Source organism: Dama dama, chromosome 27 (genome assembly GCF_033118175.1).
Source record: "Dama dama isolate Ldn47 chromosome 27, ASM3311817v1, whole genome shotgun sequence".
Lineage (NCBI taxonomy): Eukaryota > Metazoa > Chordata > Mammalia > Artiodactyla > Cervidae > Dama > Dama dama.
Window position 1 is genome coordinate 55821031 of NC_083707.1, and position 24672 is coordinate 55845702.

The 24672-nt window shown below is 38.3% G+C and overlaps 1 protein-coding gene across 1 annotated transcript in view; it reads right to left on the reverse strand.

Annotated features, from left to right (window-relative positions):
- TXNL1 (thioredoxin like 1) overlaps window positions 1-22111 on the reverse strand; it is a 30356-nt gene extending 8245 nt beyond the window's left edge. Inside the window, exons 1-6 of the mRNA XM_061131225.1 lie at window positions 21818-22111; window positions 12165-12261; window positions 10056-10229; window positions 4216-4338; window positions 2463-2532; window positions 458-630 (exon numbers count right to left, since the gene is read on the reverse strand). Coding sequence (XP_060987208.1) covers window positions 458-630; window positions 2463-2532; window positions 4216-4338; window positions 10056-10229; window positions 12165-12261; window positions 21818-21915 — 735 coding nt within the window. The 5' untranslated portion in view covers window positions 21916-22111. The remainder of the gene's footprint in view (window positions 1-457; window positions 631-2462; window positions 2533-4215; window positions 4339-10055; window positions 10230-12164; window positions 12262-21817) is intronic.
- Window positions 22112-24672: the final 2561 nt, after the last annotated feature.

Consider the following 24672-nt stretch of genomic DNA (forward strand, 5'->3'; position numbering starts at 1 on the left):
ATGTAAATTAAGATAACACAAAATTATGTTTTTAAAAAGTCAATTTTTACTGAGATCATGGCCACTGCATGAATCAAAAGTAAATTGGATTTTAGAAACGTATCCTCACTCATTACCAGGTACGAAGGAAGAATAAGTATCTGGTTTAAGAACAAGTGTTTTAGAATAAACTTTTAACAAAAGTTGGCATATACATGCCATATATATATGTATTTGACAAACCTACAAATTAAAAAAATCCACCTTCCTTTTTAGGGCACACAGATGAATTAAAAAGAAGAAAATTTAATTAGCTCATTAGACATTTTTTTTTCTTTTTTTTTTTTTCATTAGACATTTTTATGCATTTCAAACAATTAACCATTTTTAAGGATAACCTGAATCAGCTAGGACACTGAAGATGGCATGAATTGTCACCCCCAACCCACTGCATACATCTGAATGAAACACTACTTACAGTTACACTGTTAACGTTCTGAAACTTAACGTAACGAAGAGGGACAATACCATCTTCTTTAATATCATCCTCTGTTAGTTCCAGAGCTTGAGTTGGCTCACTTCTTTCTGCCTCTTCAAAATCCATAGATCGTGGTAGATTGATAAAAATTTTTACGTATTTAGGACCCTGACCTATAGAATGGCAGAATAAAATTAAATGCTAACATCAAACATATAATACTTTGTCATCTTTATCATTACATTCATTCTATACAGTCATGCCCACATATGCACATACCTACCTCTATCTTTAGAAATTTTAAGAACGTCTGAGTATTTTCATAGCCATGCTCTTCCTCTCTCAAGAGACATTTAGTGGTATATTCTTGGCCTGCTGAAACTACACTAAGTACTAGGAATACTAGATTAAAACACACATGCACACACACACACACACAGAGTTCCTGCCCTCAACTGTAGGAGACAGGCAGTGAGCAACGTACAGCCCCCAGGGAGGAGGTATTGGCAAGGCAGCAGTGGAGGCTGACAGCACGTGCAGGATGGTAAGTTTCATAAAAGAAACATCGAGCTAAGTCTTGCAGTTGCCATCAACTGGCACCTCTTGTTATTTAGGAGAAAAGCATTATCGGTGACAATATTTAGCCAGAGGAAATTAACTACACAAACTGCCAGATTTCGTCGTAGGGATTAGGCGGTGCTCAGTGCTAAAATTACACTGTAGAATGTCTTAGTCTGTAGCTTCAGACCAGCATTCTGTGACTGACTGATGAATCTTACCATAGCCACACGGCTTACATACTCATTTCTATGGCATTTGCTTTTACAAATACTTTGTATTTTCAGAATAAATTAACAATTTTATTAGTGAAAAAATCATTAACCCATGGAAACTTAGAATAGTAAATGACTTAAGGGAATGCTATCTGATAAACAGGGCACTGTTTCTCCCAATCAACTAAGAAAACAACAACAAATCCCAGTCCCCACTCCCCACCTCAGGCCACCTCCCATGTCCACCCCCAGCAGCCAAGAAAAAAAAAAGAAAAGAAACAGAAAAAAGGGGGTGGGAGTGAGTAAGGACAACTCTTTATTGAATAAAATCATGCTTACAGCATCATAATACGTATAAAGAAAATGCAACTTTAATTAGCACACGCAGAGGAGAATCTAGGGTCTTAGTTTTATCACCTGTAATAGGAAGAATGTGAATTAAGTCCCCCCCAGTTCCCACCCTGAAAAACAGCTACCTCAAACCTAGAACTCTTAGTTGGAAGAAAGGGCTCCCTCGTTTTCAGATGAAGAGGAAAAATGCTGAAAGTTTTTTTTAAATTACTTTTGGCCCAATAATCTTACATTATTTGTCACTGCTTTGTTCCAAGAACAATTTCACTCTTTCCCAAAACAAGAGATCTCTACCTCTATTTAATAATAAGTTTTAACCTATGGGACCAGTAATAGAATGGATAAAGAAGATGGAGTATACATATATATGCAATGGAATACTACTCAACCATAAAAAGGAATGAAATCTTGCCATTTGCAGCAACATGGATGGACTAGGAGGATATTATGCTAAGTGGGACAAGTGAGGCACACAGAGACAAATACTGCATGGTATCACTTATCATGTGGAATCTAAAAAATAAAGCAAACTAGTGAATCTAACAAAAAAGAAACAGACTCAGAAATAAAACAAACTAGTTACTAGGAGGGAAGAGGGGAAGGGGACAAGCAAGATAGGGGTAGGGAATTAAGAGGCACAAACAACTATGTATAAAATAAATAAGCTACAAGGATACACACAGGGAATACAGCCAATATTTTAGAATAACTGTAAATGGAGTATAATCCTTAAAAACTAAATCACTATGTTCTACACCTGAAACTTATATACTACTGTACATCAACTATACATCAATTTAAAACAAAGAAAAGTTGTAAATATATGCCAGCAGTTCTACAGAGCAGAAAGTTACTTTAAAGAAAAGCTGCCCATTACTCACCATTATCTGGCCCTTGAAATTTCATTGAATAAAGCTTAACAGGCTGATTGAACGCCACAGTAATAAGAAGCTGTGAAGAAAATAATTGTCTCATTTTTAAAGGGCTGTTAAACATCTTAAGTAAGTAACTCATACAGCTACAGAGAATTGAAATAATTAAGAAGCAGAGAAAATTTAATTCATCTAACAAAACCAATGTAATACAGAATATCAGTAAGCTGAAAGTAACTTGATTAGTTTTGAGAAATACAATAATCTATTATTTTTATAAAGGAATAACAACAAAATTTAACAGAATTAATTAAAACTATATGTTAAGAACCTAAAGCCTCACAACCTAGAAACTGACAACAATCCACTCCCCCCCCACAAAAAATTAAACAAAACCCCCAAATTAAAACTTAAACTATGGGTTTTAACATATGAAACTTAATATTTTCTGAAACAGTTTATCTATGGATGCATCTACCCATGGTCACTTGACAGTTTGGAGACAATGCACACAGGTTATGTGGAGAGACTAGGTATCAAATGGACTCTATTTGATTCAAAACTCAAGACAACAGGACTCACAGCTCTATTAGTAACCTCCAAACCTCCATCCTAAACGTATTTGACTTACTGAATCTGGAAAGCCACCCAAGGGAACTGAAATACCAAATTGCTGAAATGCCTCTCTCTCTCTGATTCACTCACTCCATCTTCTTTCCAGCCAAAACTTTGTCTGATGAAGGCCTATGCTTCCACCCTGGGAGGAAGCTTTCTTCAGCAGGAAGATTTCAGGGAACCTGTAGCCAGCCCTTCTGATACACATCACCACATTACGCTTAGGGCACCATTTACAAGGCGCACAATGTGAGCAGTATTTTCAAGCAATAAAATAAGGTAGTTTTGGTTGGAGCAAAGGAAAATGGGATTTAGATTTATTTCAAATCACTGTGGTCTATTTGCTTAAGAAAATACTTAAGACTATTCTCTTTAGTTATGTAAGTACTTTTAATACTTGACCTGTATTTGGGTGTCAGAAAATAAACATGACCCATTTAGGGACCTGAACCACAGGTGAAGAGGATATGAGAGTAGAAAGCCAGAAGTAGATAAAGTCAGTAAGCATATGACATCCTCTTCCTGAAGCCACTGAAGAAATCATTTAACTCTTTTAAGAAATCAAAATATAAATATGATTTCTATTTTACAGAAATAACTTTGGTGAACATGTAAAAGATATACTGGAATGGGGACAAAGCAGAGGCAATGGTATAGTAATTATTAAAAAAAAAAATTTTCAGAAAATAAAATTTTAAATAACAGGCAAGATGAAGACAGAGATGGCATGATCAAGGCAGAACTACATATCCTACTTTCTCTGAGACAACACTGCAGGAAAATATAGGGAAATACAGGTTTACACTGGGAGTGAGGACGAAACATGAAAGAAGTGCTCATCTAATTAAGTCTCATTAGGTGGGTACAAAGTATGAAGGCAGGTCAAGAAGGATGAACAAAAGGACTTAAGCACAGTGAAGGCTCAACCCAGCCTTCCAGACAATCCAAGAGTTCTATGATTCTCTGCAGTGCAGCTGGCATAAACAAACAAAGAAAGGGGGTGAGTTGGCAGGGTCAGAGGACAGAAGTGAAGTTATAAAAAGGAAGAAAAAAGTGATCACCTGGAAAGGAGAGACATGAAACCATGAGATGGAGACATGTGGGCACAAATACTGATAATCTCTACAAGCCCTAAGCATTCAGTTACCTGTTCATCACAATCAGATTCCAAGAAGGTCATGTCTTTTCGTAAACAGTTGTCAAATCCGTGCTCATCACTTTCATTAAGACATTCACAGCCAGCTTTGTTAATAAAAGGCATTAAATCCATCTGAAAATTTAAACCAAGACTTCAGGCAAAGCATTTGGATTTGGTATAAAAATCTCAGTAAGAAATGTAAATATGTAATTCTCTCTTAAACTGTGTAAAATTACATTGTCAGTGTACAACACTTGTGGTTAACAAGTTTTAATGGTTATATTCCACTTATCTTTTTAATAACCTGTGTGTACTATATTGACTTTATTCCCTGTGCTGTACAATACATCCTTGTGATTCTCTCTTTTTTCTAACTTTTTATTTTGTATTGGAGTAATTCTCTCTTGATTAAGCTAAGAAATTTCTATCTCATTTAAAAGTTACTAAAACTTTTATAATAACCCTTTTGTCCAAACTTCTGATATCTACCACTAATAATTAAAGCCAAATTGAGCCTTAGCCTACTTAATAAGTATCTAAAACCAAGTCTTTAACACAGATTACTAAATGCTGACATACTTTTTTTTAGTAACAGTGTTTGGCAGTGGAAAATACACAAATTAAAATAAATATCTACAAAATATCTAAAGAAAGCATACCTCCCTCTTCTAGTGATCATGCACTCTTTAAACCTGTATCCATGAAGAGTTTAGATTAAAGATGAACTAGCGACTTCCCTGGTGGTCCAGTGGCTAAGACTCCGAGCTCCCAGTGTAGGGGGCTCGTGTTCGATCCTTAGTCAGGGAACTAGATCCCACACACTGCAGCTAAAGACCCTGCATGCTGCAACTAAGACCCCAGCACAAGCCAAAGAAATAAATAAGTGTTAAAAAAAAAAAAAAAGATGAATAGCAAATAACTACTTAAAAAATTATATTATGGAAAATTCTAAATGTACATAAATAGACTAACACAGTGACCCTCAGGTGCCCACCTCCTGGATGCAACAATCACCAATTCACAGCCACTCCGGTTTCACCATTACTCTGCAACCAGCCCCAACCTTTTTCCTGATTATTTTCATGTAAATTTTAGACATTTTTCTCATGTTATTCATGAACATTTCAGTGTGTTCATAAGCATTTCTAAGAGATAAGGACTCTTGAAAAAAAAAAAAATCCTCAATATCATTACCATGACTGTAACATTGATAATGTTTTAGTATCATCAATATCAATGCTCAAATTTCTTCAACTGTCTCAAATATTTTACCGTTGAATCAGTTAAGACTCAAAATAAGAAACCAAGAAAAGTATAAACAACTGTATTTGGTTAATGTCTCTTAAATCTCTTTTAATCCAGTCATTTAGCCTGTAGATTTCTTCTATCTAGATTTTGCTAACTGCTTCCCTGTTGCGTCCTGTAACACTTTCCCGTTTCCTGTGTTATGTGCTGGCTAACCCTTCCAACAGAACACCAGAGAGCTGCAGTGACGGTAGTCATCCCTGCCCTGTTTCTGACTTCAGTGGGAATGTCTCCAGTGCTTTCCCATTAAAATTTTATTGAATGCTTTAGGAATAAATGGATATTGCATTCTGTCAAATATTTTTTCCCGGGCTTCCCTGGTGGCTCAGTGGTAAAGAATTCACCTGCCAATGCAGAAGACACAGGTTCGATCCCTGATCTGGGAAGATCCCATATGCCGCGGAGCAGCTAAGCCTGTCTGCCACTACTGAGCCTGTGCTCTAGAGCCCCGAGGCTGCAACCACTAAACAGACAAGCTACAATTACTGAAGACCACGTGCCCTGGAGTCCGTGCTACCAGGCGGCAGCGAGAGAAGCCACCGCAATGAGAAGCCCATGCTCCACAACCAGAGCAGCCCCTGCCCAGTGCAGCTAGAGATAAGCCCGTGCAGCAACAAAGACCCACTACAGCCAAAATAAATAAACAAAAAATTCTTAAATGCTTTTCCCACATAGAAGATCATGATTTTTCTCCTTTAGATTGCTGGATTTTGTTTACTAATATTTTATTTACGATTTGTACACCAATATTCCTAACTGGAACTGGATGATAACTTTTTTTTTCAGTACAAACTATATCAGATTCTGGGATCAATGTTATACTTCAAAAATAAAGTTGGAAGTTTTCTCTCCTTTGATATGGTCTTAAGCAGTTGCAGTAACACTAGACTATCTGATCTTTATAGAGATTTGCTAGAATTTCCCTGTGAAGTCATCCTGGTATTTATGGAAGAGCTCTTTTACTATTTTCTCTATTTCCTCAAAGGTGACTGATCTATTTAGGAGTTCTGCTTCTAGTGGAGTTGATTTTGATAAACTATTTTTCTAGAAAAGTATCCATTTCTTCGACTAAACAAGAAATGCTTTAAAGTTTACCAAGCAATAAAGTTTACCAAGTATTATAAATTATCAGTTGCATGTTCTATCAGTCTTCATTACTAACACTAATATATATACTAATACATGTGTATACAGTTCTGAAAGACTAAAGAAAAAAATTTTTACAGGTCAAATAACTACCAATATGGTAAAAATTCGTTAGAATAGACCCTTAATTATTCACAGACTAGCCTAAATGCTTTCAAAGCCAAAATATTCTATTATATTAAATGTTATACTGCATTAGATGTTAAATATATTACTCAGGGTAACATACTGTAGCCAATTCAAAAAGAGAGGTAGGAAGAAAAGAGCATTACAGAGCCAAGTTCTACTTCTATAGAATTATTCTGAACTCCGTAACATCTGTCTTGGAAATGTGACAAAATCTTACGAACATTTAAATGTCTACCATCCTACCATGATGCCTCTTCGATACTATATGTAGGATCAAGACCCCAAGTTTGAAGGCAACATTGCAGTCATACTTCCAATACCTCAATGATGAAAATAAACTAAATAGTTAAATTATTTTGTTTTTTAATTTATCCTGGGACACACAAAACAAGTACCATGGCTGAACAGTTGCATTAAAGTGCTCTATTATTCAACACTGTCTGGGACAAACTGGCATAATATTATACATTTGACATAACTGCAAACTGACATATTCTGGAAACATGCTATTGGAAATAAATATTACTACTTATGCAATCAACTTGCCAATAATGAGGAAAGAATCATGAGAAAACAATCTCATAAATCCAGATTGTGGGACAGTGCATAAGACAGATGGTCCAGACCTGCACTGTACAATGAGACAGCCATTAGCCACATGTGTCAATTTAAAATTAATTAAAAATAGATAAAATTGAAAATGCAGTTCCTCAGTTGCCCTAGTCACATAAAAAATGCCACACGTGTCTAGCAGCTTTGTAGTAGACTGGTGATGTTTTAAAACAGAAGTTTCTAGACTAAAGAACACTAAAGAGACTGACAAGTTAAAAGCAATGCATGACCCTTGATTTGATCCAAGATTGAGGGGAAAAAGCTACAAAGTACATTTCAGAGACAATTAAGGAAATTTTAATATAAGCTGTACATTAGGGATAAGTATATCAATGTTAAATTTCTTAGAAGTGATAATGGCATCATGGCTCTATCAGAGAATATCCTTATTCTTAGGAGCTACGTGCTGAAATATTTACACATGAACCATCATGATGTTTATAGCTTATTTTGTAAATAATGCTGCAAAAAACAAAAGCAGATACATACATATTGATACAGAACAAAAACAGCAAAACATTCACAACTGATGAGTATAAGTGAATGATATGCATGTTTGTAGTACTACAGTCAACTTTTTTGGTTTGAATATATTTTACCTACTGTTTTAGGGGAGGAAGGGATGGAATCCAACAGGAGATACACGGGAGTTACACAAAAGCTCTTCATGCTTCAAGTTTTTGGTTAAAGAAATATCTGTCCTACCTACTACGTAAATTAGGGACATTCAATGTTTTATTTATTTTGATGAATGTGACAAATTTGTAGACCAAAACCAACAGTTAGGATGTTGGAATACTGAAATACACTAATGAGCCTTAAGACTTAAACAAAACACGTGCAAACACAAGTTTGATTCCAGAGTGCCCAGCATGTAAACTTCTGAAGAGGGAGACCTGATACAGCTAGCCCCCTCATGCTATTTGAAGCCATACAAGGCACACTTAGCAAATATGGGAAAGAAAAAAATAGAAATGTTTTAACATTTTCCCAATTCAGTAAACATATTAAAAACCGAAAGTCATTCTTTTTACAAAAATACTGCCTTCTTAATAAGAATCTTTTTGATTCTTAACCTTTTGAGTATCATGTCCTACATCTTTTGCAGTATCTCAACTCCCCCCTAGAAGAGATACCTATTTCTTTAACTCTGACTCCAGTCAAATCAGGAGTTTCAAAACTGTAGGATGTGTGAAATCAGTAGTTGCATAGCCTTTCAGTGTTAAAATCTAACGACAGAAAATCTTTAGTCTAAGAAACCCAATGTTATTTTAAAACTGTGAATATATTTTTGCGATGCTTCTATTTAAATCTACTTTAAGACACAGGTTTTCATTCAGTTTCCATTTATGCTGTGAAAACAATGACGTTCTGAGAACACACTACCGGTTTTAAACATTTAATAACCCTGTAAGATCTATAGTTCAAAACTTTTGCAGTCTTGATTGACACCTGATGGAAAAAATGAAACCGTGTTTTATAGTTTTTCAGTGTATTCATAACATCTGGATGAAAACTAATTTTAATTTATTTCTTAAAACTTTATTTTTTCCTGCTTATTTCCAACCAAAACCCAAACCCTGCTATCACACTCAGCTGATGTAAAGAATAAAGCATTCCTACAGTTAAGCAGCCAGACTGTTGTGCCTGTAAGACTTCTTCATGCAAAAATCCTTAGTAATAAAGGAAAAATACAAAGAGGTAAACACAGCAGTTTACAAGTCAAATGATTTCTAAAATTTTCCAAAAGGTGTCACAACCCTGACTTATACATGTTCATACTTTCTAATTGAACATTACTATTTCAAATTATATCATAGTTCTAGTTTAAATAAATATTAATTATTAAAATTCCTTAACTTGAAGTAATTAATGCAGCTACCATATGTTAAAAGTGTTTTTTGAAGACACAACCCTGCCACTCACACGTATACAAAGAACTGCTCACTGTTTACTTGACTACAAAGTCCCCTTATCCAACAGGAATCTAAGAGCCTTTTACACAAAGACTGGTAGCCCCATAACAGACCTGTTTCAATACATTTCATATACATGCTTTCATATAGTAGCTTTAATTCGAGGTAACACTTAACTTTTAAAAATTCATTTTTAATCTGCCAATACATTAACTTTATAACAAGCAAAATTAAAAAATATATACACATACATCTTTTGGTATGCAGGATTTACTAATTTTTTTTTAAAAAATTAGGAGAACAAATTTTGGAAAAAGAGTTTATGATGGGGACTTGGGCTTCCCAGGTGGCGCTAGTGGTAAAGAACCTGCCTGTTAATGCAAGAGATGCAAAAGACACGGGTTCAAACCCTGGGTCACGAAGATCCCCTGGAGAAGGGAATAGCAACTCACTCCAGTACTCTTGCCTGGGGAATCCCAAGGACAGAGGAGCCTGATGGGCTACAGTCCACAGGGTCACAAAGAGTTGGACACGACTGAAGTGACTTAGCACACATGCACGTAAGGTTATAATACATATTACACAGACAAAACCCAACACTCAGCTACTGAATTCAGTTTCAAAGTTCTTACTGGAAAGTATTCTTAACTAGCAAAAGACAAAACATGCAAAGAGTAAATTTCATTTCAACCAAATAATGACAGATGCAAGTAACATCATTTCACTTCTAAGACCACATACATAGCCTTTCGGAATATCGGTGTCCTCGTTGCTCCCAGGGTCGTTCTCTAAGTGCTGCTTGATTTTTTCCTCTAGTCCCACAGCATCGGCTCCTTGATACTGATCAATTCTCACTTTGTTTCGAAAAAACAGAAATGTAGGTGTTGCTGATATATTGTTGGTGGCAGCTGTTCCCTAGAATTGTCAAGTTAGATAGCATTACGAATTAAAACTAATCTTAAACTACTGGAAATATTCACTATGCATCTGTGAAGTTAAATATCACACTATCACTATGGAAGTTAAATATCACAAACATGAACTAAAAACATGTAAAATAACTTACTCCTAACTGTTACTTAAGAAAAAGCAAGCCTATTCTTAAAGGTCACAACTATATTACCTGTATGTCCACAATGAAGAATAGCCCTGTATTTTTGTTTTAGTGTTAAATGCTTCATTCATTCATTCAGCAGAACAATCAGTTTCCAGTACAGAAACTGTACTTTACAAAACCAGATACTTCTCTCTTATAAGCACAGACTATTTCTCAAATGGAAAAACCCAGAAGGGTATTGAGATTTGTCAACACAAACCCTGCTACTAGTAAAAAGTACACATGTGAAAAAACAGCAGCCCGTCTGTCCAAGAAACACCGTCACCTAGTTTTACTCTTAAAGAAATGACTTCTGGTCTCCCATCAAAAACACTGCAACTGGTATCTTTTCAAATTCTACTCCAACTCCATGATATTACAAAACCAGCCACCAAATGAAAATTAGTTAACCACTGCTTTATGGTTTAAGTTCCTCATGAGAAGTATAAAGAAAACAAGTAAAATAAATATGTCCTCTTGCATATTCTAACGCCAGGAAGAGCTATGACTATTTGATAAAAAAGCATGAAGTTTACAGAGATGTCTTCTCTAAGCCTCATAAGTGGGAAAAAAGGAAAGACTGACAGTGCCATTCAAAAGAAATGTAAGATACAAATGTGAGTTATACATGTTAAAAATTTTCTAGAACCCACAGACAAAAAAGTAAAGAGAAACAAGTGAAATTCATTTTAGCAACCTGTTTTAGTAAATACAGATATGCACTTTTAAACATATAGTCAATATAAAAGTCAATAACATATTTTACATTTTTTTCGTTCATACCAAATCTTCAAAATCCTATATGCATTTTACATTCACAGCACAACTCACTTTGGACTTGTCATATTTCAAGTGCTCATTTCAACCAACTACATGTGGTTACCATACAGGACGACACAGCTTCAGAAGACAGCACCCAGATGAGAGACACCAAATACTGATATAAGGCCAGAGCTGCTGTCCAGCAGAATGTGAGGAAGTACTAATCAATGAACATGTAACAGAGTTTGCACCAAATCCCCAAACTGCTTACCTACAAACTATGTAACATTCTAAGGTTTTTTTTTTTCAACCCAGAAATGTATCAAAGGCAAAAGCTTCAATGGAAAAAAAAAAAGAAAACTCCAGAGCTGTTCCTCAGTCAAGATTACACTTTTGTAGTCTTCTGTGTTGCAAGAAGCCTTCAAAAACTTTTTTTGGCATAACCACTCTTTCACACTTACACATATGCGAACGCAGAACTGTCACACACCATGCCGGCTAAGTAACCAGGGCAATCTACCTACCTGTGGCTTGATCAGCAGCAATCAATGTTTTAAACTTTCTGCTGAGTATGCAGCTTTGGAGCTAAGGTCATAAAATGATCAATTCAAATCAAACTATAACCAAGAATTCTCTCCCATGGCTTTTTAACCAACCAATGTGTCAATAGTATAGATATAGTTCCAGATTTGCAAAACAATAAAGGAATGTAAAACAGAACAGCCAAGTGACCTAGTAAGTTTACCACATACTATTAGTTTCATATCAATAAAATATTAATATAAACAAACCCAGAAGCAATTAATATCAGACTACTTTTACTAATACAGCCTTAACAACACTTGCATTCACCACTGCAAGATAGATATCATCCTACCTTCAAACAAACAAGTACTCAGTACACAAAGAGATAAATAAAGGATGATATTAATGTGAATTTCAAGACAATTTGTAAATTTTCAAAAAATTTCAAAAGGGCCCTCTTGCCTTACCTGACACTGATGTACATCTACTTCCAAGAAAACTGCCTGTGGATACTTATTACTCATAGAACTGAATGCTGGGGCAATCCTTAAACACGGTCCGCACCTGTGAAAAAGGTAAGAGACACTTTGTAAGATAACACCAAAGATTGTACTAATTTACACTCTAAAGATTTCGTCAATTAAAACATAAAATTAAAAAGTTCTGATCATCTTTCCTTTAGACTTTCTCTTTCCATTGTATTATTTAGATATGCTTACAATAGTATCACACTACCTTAATGACTACAGATTTATATTAAGTCTTTAAGTCTAATACTGTTATATTCCAGCTTTCTTCTCACTGAAAGAAATTAAAGGGCTAAATAAATATAGGACTATACTACACTTATGAATTGGAAAACTCAATACTCTCAAGATGTCAAGTCTCCTCAATTTGTTATTTAAAGTCAATGCAAAATTCTAACAGGTTTTCTTGGAGAAATTAACAACTTTAAATTCTAAAATTTAAAAAAAAAAAAAAAAAATTCTAAAATTTATAGGGAAATATCAAGGATAGTCCAGGCAGTCTGGGGTTCAAACGTGAAGGAATTATGTTACCAGATATTAAAAACTACCAAAAAGCTTTATTATAAATTAAGAGTATAAAGCATAAACAAACTCACCAACTTTAAAAAAAGGTTCAAAAGTAGACCCATCCCATACACAGTAACCTAACTTTTGAAAAAGTTGACACAGTAGTACAGTAGAGAAAGGATAGTCTTTCAATAAGCATTGCTGAGTCAAAATGGATATCCACCTGGGGGTAAAAAATGACTCCTAACTCAAAATGTACACAAAAACCAATTCCAGATGGATTACAGATCTAAATGTGAACAGTAAAACAATGGTGTCAGGGTAAAAAAATACAGAGAATACTTTGAAAACCTTGAGTAAGCAAAAATTTATTTCTTAAAATACTGAAAGCATTACAGAGAAAAGGGAAGAACTGATATTTGGGGATATACTTGATAAGCTAGAAAATATGATAGTTAAATTTTGTTCATCAAGATAGCATTTTAAGGGTGAAAAGACAAACCACAGACTGGTAAAAAAAAAAAAAAATGTGTAAAACATATCAAACATATGACTTATACCTCTAATATGTAAAAAAGCACCTACAAATCAATAAAAAGACTGTTATCCAAAAGAAAAATAAGGGTTCTCTCGAATAGGACAAATGAGGTTATCCAAGCAGTCAATAAATAGAAAAAGACTTCCTCAGTCACTAAGGAAACGGGGGATGTGCAAAAACTACTCCCACTAAAATAGTTAAAACAATAAAGAAGGAAGTACTCTTAAGAACTTGGAGCAAATGACCTGTTAGTGACAGTGCAAATGAGTATAACCACTTTACGGGGTAAGAAAAGAAACTGAAGCTATCTGTTAAAGTAAGATTTATGCCTACCAATGACCACGTCCAGGGTATATAAAACAGAAATATCTACGTATGTTTGCCTTAGGGCATATGAAACAATATTGGTAGAAGCAACATTTCCAACAGCCGAAAACTGGATACCACCTACTCATTCTGTGAGTAAACTAACTGAAGTTATTCACGCACTGGAATACTACATAACAATGAAAATGACTGACGTAAAACCTCATGCCAAAACATAAATGAACCTCACAAATAACACTGAGAAAATAACTACAGTCTATTATTCCACTTATGTACAGTTCAAGTACAGGTAAAATAAACCAATGGTATTATAAATCAAAACAAGTCACTGTTGTCAGTGACAGGATAAGGGCATGAGAGAGATTTCAAGAGGTTAGTAATGTTCCATTTGTCCAAAAGGTAAATAAATATGCATGTGTATTCAGTTTGTGAAAATTCTCTGAACTGTACATTTATCCTTGTGTACTATGTATATTTCAAAGAAAGTTCCAAAAAGTTAAAATTAAGAAAAATCTTGGCTTTAACAGACAAAAACACAAGGAAAAGCAGATTCTAAAGCACAAGATGTTCAAATTCACAAATGTTCAAACTCAAGTTGTGATTCTCTTTCCATTCTTAATATTTTAATCAGCATTTTCATCTTTTACCATCTTTAAGACTCACAGCAACAAGAAAATAACTATTAATTTCTTAAATATTAAACTTGATGCTTCTGAAAATAAATTTTTTGGATGCAACAATTTTAGGCCCTGAGACTAAATTTTAAAGGAACAAACATTTACAGTCGATGAAATCTATCTTTAGGTTAGCAAAATACTACTGGCTTTTAATCAGTCTTAAACACTATGGATGGGAGTACACACTGGTAGATCCTTTTTGAAGGGCCATTTGGTCATTATCTACCAACTTTAAATGACCACAATCCAAGATTCAACGACCTTACTCCTAAAAGTCAATCCTATCTTAACACTCAATTTCACAATAATATGTATAAGGAAGTTCAATGAAACATCTGAAATAGTTTTTTAAAGATAGAAATAATCTAAATGGCAATCAATAGAAAAATATTTTTTAAAATTATAATAGATAAAATAAGTTACAATATATGGTACAACACAAGGAATCAGAGCCAGTATTTTGTAATAACTATAAACGCAGTGTGACCTTTAAAAACTGTGAATTACAGTATGGTACATTGTAACTTATATAATACCATGTATCAATTATACTTGAACAACAAAAATTATCACACCAGGGGATAAGGATAATCTGTACTGTTCAAAAGAAAACTTAAGTCTCACAAAAATATGTTCTCCATGACCACATTAAACACACGCCTTTATACATGTATTTACATGTTATATATGTAAACAAATACATACTTACAACTTAGGTGTGTCACACAATAAACTACTACTTCTGAAAAATGGGATTGGAAAAGAAAGAGCAACTTTAGGGGAGACTTTCAAAACTACCTATACTCCTGTATTCTTTGGCTTATATGACAGCTATTTTCCTTTTACGATAGTAAATAAATTGATAGATGATGATTAAATGTTAGCTGCATTTAAACAGTAGTCACAGGAGAAGCACAAGTATCATGCTATATCACAGAATATACCTGGTATCCACACAATATCAGATTTTCTCATTTCCGAAAAAACCTTTCTGCAAAAGCATGTATTCAAGATAAGAAGGCTTATGGAAAAAATAAGATTGGTGTAAGTCATCTAAACCCATGCAACACTGTAAAAGTATTTCTAAGAAAAATAGTAACTGGTACACAGGCAATACCTGGACAGACAGGCAGGAGCCTCAGACCTACAGGCTTCCTCAGGGACGTTTAAATGGCACAGAAACAATCAAATGGAAGTGCCTGCTGTATCACAGGTGCTGAGAGACCCCAGACGCACGGGAAGCTCGGAGCCAGCAGGGCGGCCGGCCCGGCGGGGGCAGGAGGAAGCACAGTAGGAAAATGCCGCCCGCCAGGGAACCAGGGCTGGGAGCTGAGGCTCCGGTTTAACTTTATTAATTTAGACTCTCTGAAACAGATCCTGAAAGGGAGCCTGCCTCTGGCTGAGGGCTTTTCTCCTTCCTATTACAGGCTCTATTCCTATTCCTGCCCTTCACTACCTAAGAAAAATATTAGAATATTAACCAACAAAACCTCTGCCGTGGCATGGACATCATCACTCCACTCATCAATCATGTATGAGTAACCTGAAGCTAAACAAACTGCAAAATAATGACTGTCTTGAAAATAAATGTTCCCTTTCAAAATTTAACCTTATCTCAATCCTCTGTTTAATTTAGTTAGCCGTCAGAAGTTGGAACATTAGTCAAAAACCAAAATAAGTCACAGAACACAGAAATATACAGCAGCATACTTTCACATTATAATCACTCAGGTGAAATTACTTGCTATTTCAACAAGGTCCTTGCTTACCACTAGCATCTAAAAGCAAACTTTAACTTCCAAAATTAGCTGAGCCACAAACAAATCATTTGATTTCTCTGGAAGACAGGAAGGGACTAGATTCCTCAAGGACCTTTCCTACCTCTAGAACATTATGCCCTCAAACATGCCTAAATTTCAGGACTGTACTTTTTCGACTTTGCAAAGCCCTTAATTCGAAGCCCTTAGATATTAGATAACCTCAGTACCTTTGAACTTGTAACAGACCAGGGACCATCTAGTCCAGAGGTTTAAAAAAAGAAAAAAAAAGTTATTTTTCCATCTCTGAACTCTTTGATGGAAAGCTTACCTGTTAGATCCAGAATGTAAGAACTAAACCCACAAAGCTGAAACTTTAAAACTGACCTAACAGAACACAATTATTTGATAAAAGACAAATGCCAGAAAGGAGAAGGAAATGAGAATCAAATCCAGAATTCTTGCCTGGAGAATCCCATGGACAGAGAAGCCTGCAGTTATGGGGTCGCAGTTACAGTTACTGTAACTCCAGTTACAGTCCATGGGGTCGCAAAGAGTCGGATACAACTTGGCAACTAAACCACCACCACCACCAGACGCCAGAAATGTTAAATGACTTAATCAAGATCAGACACTTTAGTTAATGGCAGGGCCACAACTAGAACAGTTAACTCCTGAAGCCAATCCAACATCAATTTTCTTTGAAAACATGCTAGGTTCTTCTTAATAAGATTTGTATTTAGTTATAATACAAACAGATTCTATTTCAAGAACTTGCTATTCTTTCCCATTTGCTAAAGTAGTCAGTTCTCTACATCAAGCAGTAATGTGTACAAACACACTCAGCGTGGAAAATGTACATGCTTTCTGAAGATGTATTTTAAAAGCCTACTTTCTCGGAGGCATGCCTGTAGAATAGGTTGTTTCTAGATGTATTATATTTACTAATGGACAAGCATAGTCATAACTGATCCTATTAGGGACACAGAGTTGCTAGTGTTCACTAAGCGTGTATCGTATGTTATGTAATTTATAAAACCTTTAAATTCATTTAGGCTTCACAATTCCTCATTTGAAAGACAAGAACAATGAAGTACAGTGCTGAAATCCGATCACAAAACCCAACTCAACTATTCGAAAACCGTGGCCCACACTGCTTTTTGCTTTGTTTTGGTTGTTATTTCTAAATTAACCTCCAAGATTAAAACTATTTATACACTCTTGAAAGGCAACCAGACAGATTATATACTTCATGATATCATCTTTACAGTGTCAGAATTCAAGAGTGACAGGAGCCTGCAGGAAGACGGGGTTGGGGGGATAGTGAGAGATTGTGCAATGCTAGTATTCCTGACTGGGTATTGGTTAAACAGGTGCAACCATTTCGAAAACTTATCAAACTATACACCTAAATGGTTTGTGCATATTTTCTGCATGCCTGCTATACTTCAATACAAATGTTTATTTAAAAAATAAATCTCTATACAATCTCTAGGGCCTGACCAAGCCCTGGTTATCTTTCTGCCACCGACATCACTCCCTAATATTACCTGCTTGGTCCTTATGGACTGTTGGGCCTGTATTATGGTAAAGTACCTTCTGTCCACAGCAATTTCACAATACACAGTTAGTACTATTATATAATGTATTATTGGGACAAACTACCATAGTCATTGTATCTCACTATCCTAATACACACTGACATTCTTCTTTGTTGGTGGTGTTAGTTGCTCAGTCTTGTTTCTGTGACCCCATGGACTGCAGCCCGCCAGGCTCCTCTGTCCATGGGGATTCTCCAGGCAAGAATACTGCAGTGGGTTGTCATTCCCTTCTCCAGGGGATCTTCCCAACCCAGGGATTGAACCTGGGTCTCCTGCATTGCAGGCAGATTCTTTACCGTCTGAGCCACTAGGGAAGCTATTCTCAGACATTCTTCTGAGGCAGTAGCAATAACACCTAACTACAAAGTAAGACCTGCTTGAAGAAAACTGAATATATGATAAACATATCTATAAAAGTTGTACACTCATGAATTCATGATAAAAATCACATTGCTGAGTTTTATGGCAAAGAAAACATACATCCTTTTAAACTTGGAGTTAATCAGTGATAACAACTGTTTATGACCACTTAAGTGTATCTGGGTATATTTAAGAAGTAACAGTTTGGAGATACCAGTTACAAAAACAAGTTATCACAGTATATAATCCACATACATAATTCCATCCTCTGAACAGTATGATTGGGCTACATGTGTAGGTAAATGAATATCAGAATGTGAGCCGAATTGTCCTCCATCAGAAAGTTTTGCAGGCGGAGCTTATTCAAGGCAGCATTTACTGAAAAATATCAGGCGCCATGCAATGCAGAGGTGAATTTGCATCGCCCTTCTGCTTAGGCTGGAAAGAACAGGAGAGCACTTTACAATCCAAACAGTGCATTCAACAATGGGACCTTAAACAAGATATCTTAAATAAGATCTCTTTGTGACTCAACTTTCTTTTAGTTTATAAAACGGAGATAATACCAGATTATTTTGAGGACCGCAGGAGTCAACAAGTGCTTAAGTAAGTCCCTTATACCGACTAACTTAAATGTATTACGAAGTGATGACTATTTTAGTTGCTTAAAAAAATACTAGAGAAGGGTGCCATTCAGTGGATTAAAGACAGTTTTTCCAATAAATGGTATTGGGAAAGCTGGAAAGCCACATGCAGAAGAATGAAGTTGGAACCTTACTTTAAACCAAATACAAAAGTTAATTACAAATAGATCACACACCTAAAACTAGAAAGAGCTAAAACTAGAAATTTTTTTGATGAAAGCAGGGAGGAATATCCATGATACTGGATTTGGCAATGACTTCTGGGATATGACACCAAAAGCACAAACAACAGAAGAAAAACACCACACACAAGCTGAACTTCAGCAAAATTTTCCAACTCTTGTGCGTCAAAGGACACTATTTAAAAAAATGAAAAGGCAACCAATGGGAGAAAATATCTGCAAATGATGCATCTGAAAAAGGGTTAAGATCTCCAATATATAAAGAACTCCCACAAATCCACAACAATAACAAAAAAACAAATAACCCAGTTCAAAATGGGCAAAGAACCCCAACAGACATTTCTCCACAGAAGACAAACAGTTAATAAGCTTGTGAAAAGATGTTCAACATGATCAGTTATCAAGGAAATGCAAATCAAAACCACCAGAAACCACTTCACATCCATCTAACATGGCTATTAAAATATCTTAAAAAGTTGATACGTAGAGAAATTGGAACTCTCCTGTGGGGCTAGTGGAAATGCAAACTTGTTCAGTCACTGTGGAAAATACTTTGGCGGTTTCTCAAAACGTTATACACAGAATTACATTATAATCTAGCAATTCTGCTCACAGGTATAACCCAAAAGAACTGAGAGCAGGGACTAACAGAGGTCCCTGCACACTAATGTTCACAGCAGTGTTATTTACAATAGCCAAAAGATGGAAGCATCCAAATGTCCATCAACCATTCATCAACAGATGAATAAACAATACGTGGTATATACGTACAACAGAAAAAGGAAGGAAAACAGGACACATGCTGTAACATGGATGAACCTTGACAGCATGCTAAAATAAGCCATAAACAAAAAGACATATATAAATTTCTAGTTAAATGAGTTATCAAGAATAGGCAACTTGATAGAGACAGAAAGTAGAAGAGAGGTTACCAGGGGCTGGAGGCACTGGAGAGAAGGTATGGGAATTTCTGTTTAAGCGTGCACAGTTGCAGTCTTAGATGATGAAAAATTTCTAGGAGATAGGGGTAATGGTGGTACAACACTGTGGATGTACCTAATGCCACTGGATTGTACATTTTAAAAAGGCTAAAGTGGCAAATTTATGTTACATATAACAATTTAAAAAAAATGAAAAATAGTGTTGGAGAGACACGGAAATTCTTAAACAGGAGAGCAACAATCTGCATAGTAAAATTAATAGGATAGATAAAGCATGGAAACTGAGAATAAGGAATATGGCTTAAAATAGGAATGGAAAGGAAATTAAGAAATAGGTGCTTGAGCAAACTATGTTCTGGGCCTAAAGTGGGATGATAGTAACTTTTCTCACTTCAAATAAATTATGTATGATTCTGTCATCTCTCATCCTGCTACAGTAGGAGAAAAGGAGAGAGTGTACCATAGAGGCGCCAAAGGGCAGACCCTCCCACTGACGAGAGTTAGAAAACTGAGCTAAAAATGAGATCTGCAGTTAAAATCATCTCTTCTTTTCCCCAACTTTGGCCTAGGACTTAACAAATCTATAGGTATTTCCTCATATGAAGAATACTGTCACTATAAAACCAACAAAACTGGGAAGACCCACTTTAAAATCTAATGCACTGCCCCTTTCTGATTCCATATGAGAGAGACTGGTCCGAAAATAACTCTTAACTTGTTTTCATCTCTATCTACTTCCCTCCACCCCTTAAAATGAATCTAATCCTAATGCTACCGTTTAGATATTCAACATTTATTGAATCATGTTCAACAGGTCTGAAGCACTTTTTGCTCTGAGAGTCAAAACACCGCCTTACGTTTATATAGTTTGCTGTTGTTGTTTAGTCGCTAAGTCGTGCCCTATTCTCTTGCTACTCCATGGACTGTAGCCCGCCAGGCTCCTCTGTCCATGGGATTTCCCCGGGAAGGACACTGGAGCTGGTGCCATTTCCTCCTCCAGGGGATCTTGGACATAAAATGTGTTACGTAAACAGTGATACTTGTAGGAGATTTCTCCAAATTATAGTGTAAATAACCACCAGGGTGGTCAAGGTAAGCAAAGTGAACACTTCTAATCCTTCTATTTGGGTGGGCACTGACATATACATGGGGAGGTCAGTAAAAACACAAACTCGCTGAAACCTTGGTTCTGAATATCCACTTCCAACGCGGCACTCTCACACAGAAACACACCACACCCCCAACATGGAAGCTCCACCGGCTCTGCAACCTATGAATTATGTCGAGATTTACGAAAGCCAGATAACACCTTTCAAGTTCCCTCTCCTTTTAAATCACCAAGTCAAAAATGGAGTCTATTCGGTCAAAGCCAGATGTGCGGACACCTGTCTACCTGTAATATATATATATATATATATGTACTATAATTGCCCTGATCAGACGCAACTGCTTACACAAGGCGGCCTAAGAAGACTAACCAAAGGAGCAACAAAGCCCTTAACAAAAGTAAAAAAGTATCCTGACCCAACATCTTAATTTAAAATGTATTAGGTGAGACTCAGGTCTAAGCTCTAGGCGGATTAGTTGCATAGCTGAAATCTTCCTTCACGTTTCCCAGACCTGCAGGTGGTGAAGACAAACGGTTCGCTAAGTTAAATCCGGGGGGGGGGGGGGGGGGTCCCTAAGATACAAGTTGACAGCTAGACCCCGGGAAAGAAGGGGACGGACCAGAGCCAGGGGCCGCTGCAGGAAGACGCCCTTAGACAAGAAGGAAAAGAGCCAGGCCGCCCGCGAGCGCAGAGCTCGTCCAAAGGAGCGGGCCGGGAGACGCGGCCCGCCAGGCCTGCGAGCCCGCCGGAGCCGCCCCCCGGGGCCACGAGCAGGGGCTTCACACCCAGGGGCTGAGGCCTCACGGGGCAGCGGCCTGGGGCCGGGGCCGGACACTTCCGGGGGCGGAAGGAGACGGCAAGGCGGGAGGGGCCGGGAGGAGCCGGGAGGTGACCGAGCGGACGGCCGCGGCGCCCCCTACCCCCAGCCCCGGGCTCGGGCCCGGCCTCACCCCCGCATGGTGAACTTGACCACGGCGAGTCTGGAGCCCGCGCCGCTCAGCTCCGGCTGGAAATCCGGGTCACTCCCGACCGGCTTCACGCCCACCATTCTCGGAGAGCCTGGGCAGGGCGGCAGCGACGCCGCCGGCTTCAAACCTGACGGAGGAGCGGTCCCGGGGGAGGAAGCGGCGGGAGGCGCGGGAAGGCCCAGGCCTGGATTCAGGGGGCGGTGGCCGCGGCGTCTTCTCCGCGCGGCGTTCTCTCAGTGCCGAGTCACGCCAGGGAGCGGAGCGGCCGAGGGGGCGGGGCCGGGGGGAGGGGGGAGGCGAGGGACAGGCCGGCCCGCGGCACCCGGCAGCCACCGCGCGGCACAGCCGCCTGCGCTTGCGCACGCTGGCGTTATTTCCGCTCCTTCGGTTTGGGCTCCCGCTGCCCAATCCTAAGGCGCTACTTGTGGTCCCGCCTTCGGCTGAGGACTCCCTCATTGGCTGGAGCGGCGCAGGCGCGGACGACGAGTGGTCGCTTGCGCAGGCGCACATTGCGCCTCAAATTCACGTCTTTCTTCGCGATGCCGAGACCTGGGTTTTTTTTTTTTTTTTTCCCAACTGAAGAGTTTCCTCGGGTTTTTACCGAGGGGTGAGAAAATGAGAAAATAACCCTCCCCGCACCCCCGGGGTTCTTGGCCGCTGCCTTACGTCTTACGTTCCCTCCGGAAATACTAAGAGTGTAGTTCTGTCTCACTGGGGGCAAACCGCCGCATTAGATAAAAGACATTGTGGCGACCCAATGGACTGCAGCGCGCCAGGCCTCCTTGTCCTTCACCGACTCCAGCATGGACTTTAGGAACATGTGTTAACGAATTTTCGGTACACTCGGGCTTTCTCTGGGTACACCTCATCCAGAAGATATGATGCACCTTTCACTTCTGCCTTAGAACATGGAACTTGTGCCTCAGTTGTTCGGTTGCTAAGTCCTTTTCTGATTTTTTGCTACCCCATGGACTGTGTAGCCTACAAGGCTTGTCCTCTGCTGTCTCGGAGTTTGTGCAAATTCATGTCCACCGAGTCAGTGATACTGTCTAACCATGTCGTCCTCTGCCACCTGCTTCTTTTGCCCTGTCTTTCCCAGCATTAGGGTCTTTACCACTGAGCAAGCTCTTGGCATCAGGTGACCAGAGTTTTGGAACTTCAGCCTCAGCATCAACCCTTCTAATGAATATTTAGGGTTGACTTCCTGGACAGAGGAGAGCCTGGTGGGCTACAGTCCATGGGGTCGCAAACAGTCGGAGACGACTGAGCGACTTTCACTCACTCAGTCCTTTAGGATGGGCTTCCCTAGGTGGCTCAGATGGTAAAGAATCTACCTGCAATGTGGGAGACCCGGGTTCGATCCCTGGGTTGGGACGATCCCCTGGAGAAGGAAATGTGAACCCACTCCAGTATTCTTGCCTGGAGAATCCCATGGACAGAGGAGCCTGGCAGGCTACAGTCCATGGGGTCATAAAGAGTCAGACTGAGTAACATCTGGTAACAACTGAGGAACATCAGTAACATACTGAGCGAGTAACATCTGGATTAAATGGTTTGATCTCCTTGCAGTCCGGGGTTCTCTCCAGCCTTCTCCAGCATACCACTCTACTTTAGGAGCTCATAACCTGGTGATAGATGCAGTTACAGTAACAAAGAAGCTTGCAAAGGAAACAGTGGAAAGGGGCAAGGCAAGTTTGCTACTAGATGTGGCCCCCGAACCGAATCTTGATAGAGAAGGGCATAGCCAGATACCAGGGTAGTCCACCCTGAGAAAGTTTCAATGCAAATGCATAGTTGAGAATGCTGCTGCTAATAATAATAGCTAATAAATTATGTGCAAAACAACATACAAGCTCTTTGAGTATGTTAGCTCATTTAATCCACACAACAACCTTAATTTTCCAAAGTTCACACAGCTTGTGTGAAGTCAAGACAGCATTCAACTTAAGGCAGTCAAATACCAGAGCTTGTGTGCATGCTCAGTCGATTCAGTCCTGTGTGACTCTTTGCGACCCCATGCACTGTAGCCCGCCAGGCTCCTCTGTCCATGAGGATTCTCTGGGCAAGAATACTGGAGTGGGTTGCCATGCCCTCCTCCTCCTGGGGATCTTCTCAACCCGGTGATTGAACCCAGGTCTCCTGTGGCTCCTGCACTGTAGGTGGATTCTTTACTGCCAAGCCACCAAGGAAGCTCCTAACACTATTATGTTCTTTTAACTGTTAGGCTAGGTGACAAATCAAGTGATTTACTGTTGGTTGTAGCTGGGGTGATTAAATTGAAGAGTAAGGTGAAGGTCAGATGATGACTAGCTAAGTAGTTTGTATTTTGACATGAAAGTAATGGAGTAGTCACTACAGGACAATTTTGTGGTCACAAGTGTCTTTAGAAAAAGCCCAGAGGTAAAAGGAAGGAGGATGAAAGGCAGTGAAACCAGTTTAGGAGGTTACGGCAGGTAATCCAGGAACTGAGTTACAGGGGCAGCTAGAGTCAAATGATGTGTTTGAGAAACAATTAGATAAAAACAGCAGATTTGAGTGACCAACTGAACCAATTTGATAAGATGATGAAGGAGTCTAGGATATTGCAAGTGTTTCAACCTTCTGGCTCTTTTTTAGAAAAATTATGTATTTAGTTGTATCAGTTCTTAGTTACAGCACTATGGGATTTTCATCACATCCTGTGAGATCTTTTATTGCAGCACTTGGACGCTCTAGTTGTGGCTCGAAGACTTTAGTTGCTCTGGCATGTGGGATCATAGCTCCCCAACCAGGGATCAAACCCACATCCCCCTGCATTACAAGGTGAATTCTTAACCATTGGACCACCAGGGAGGTCC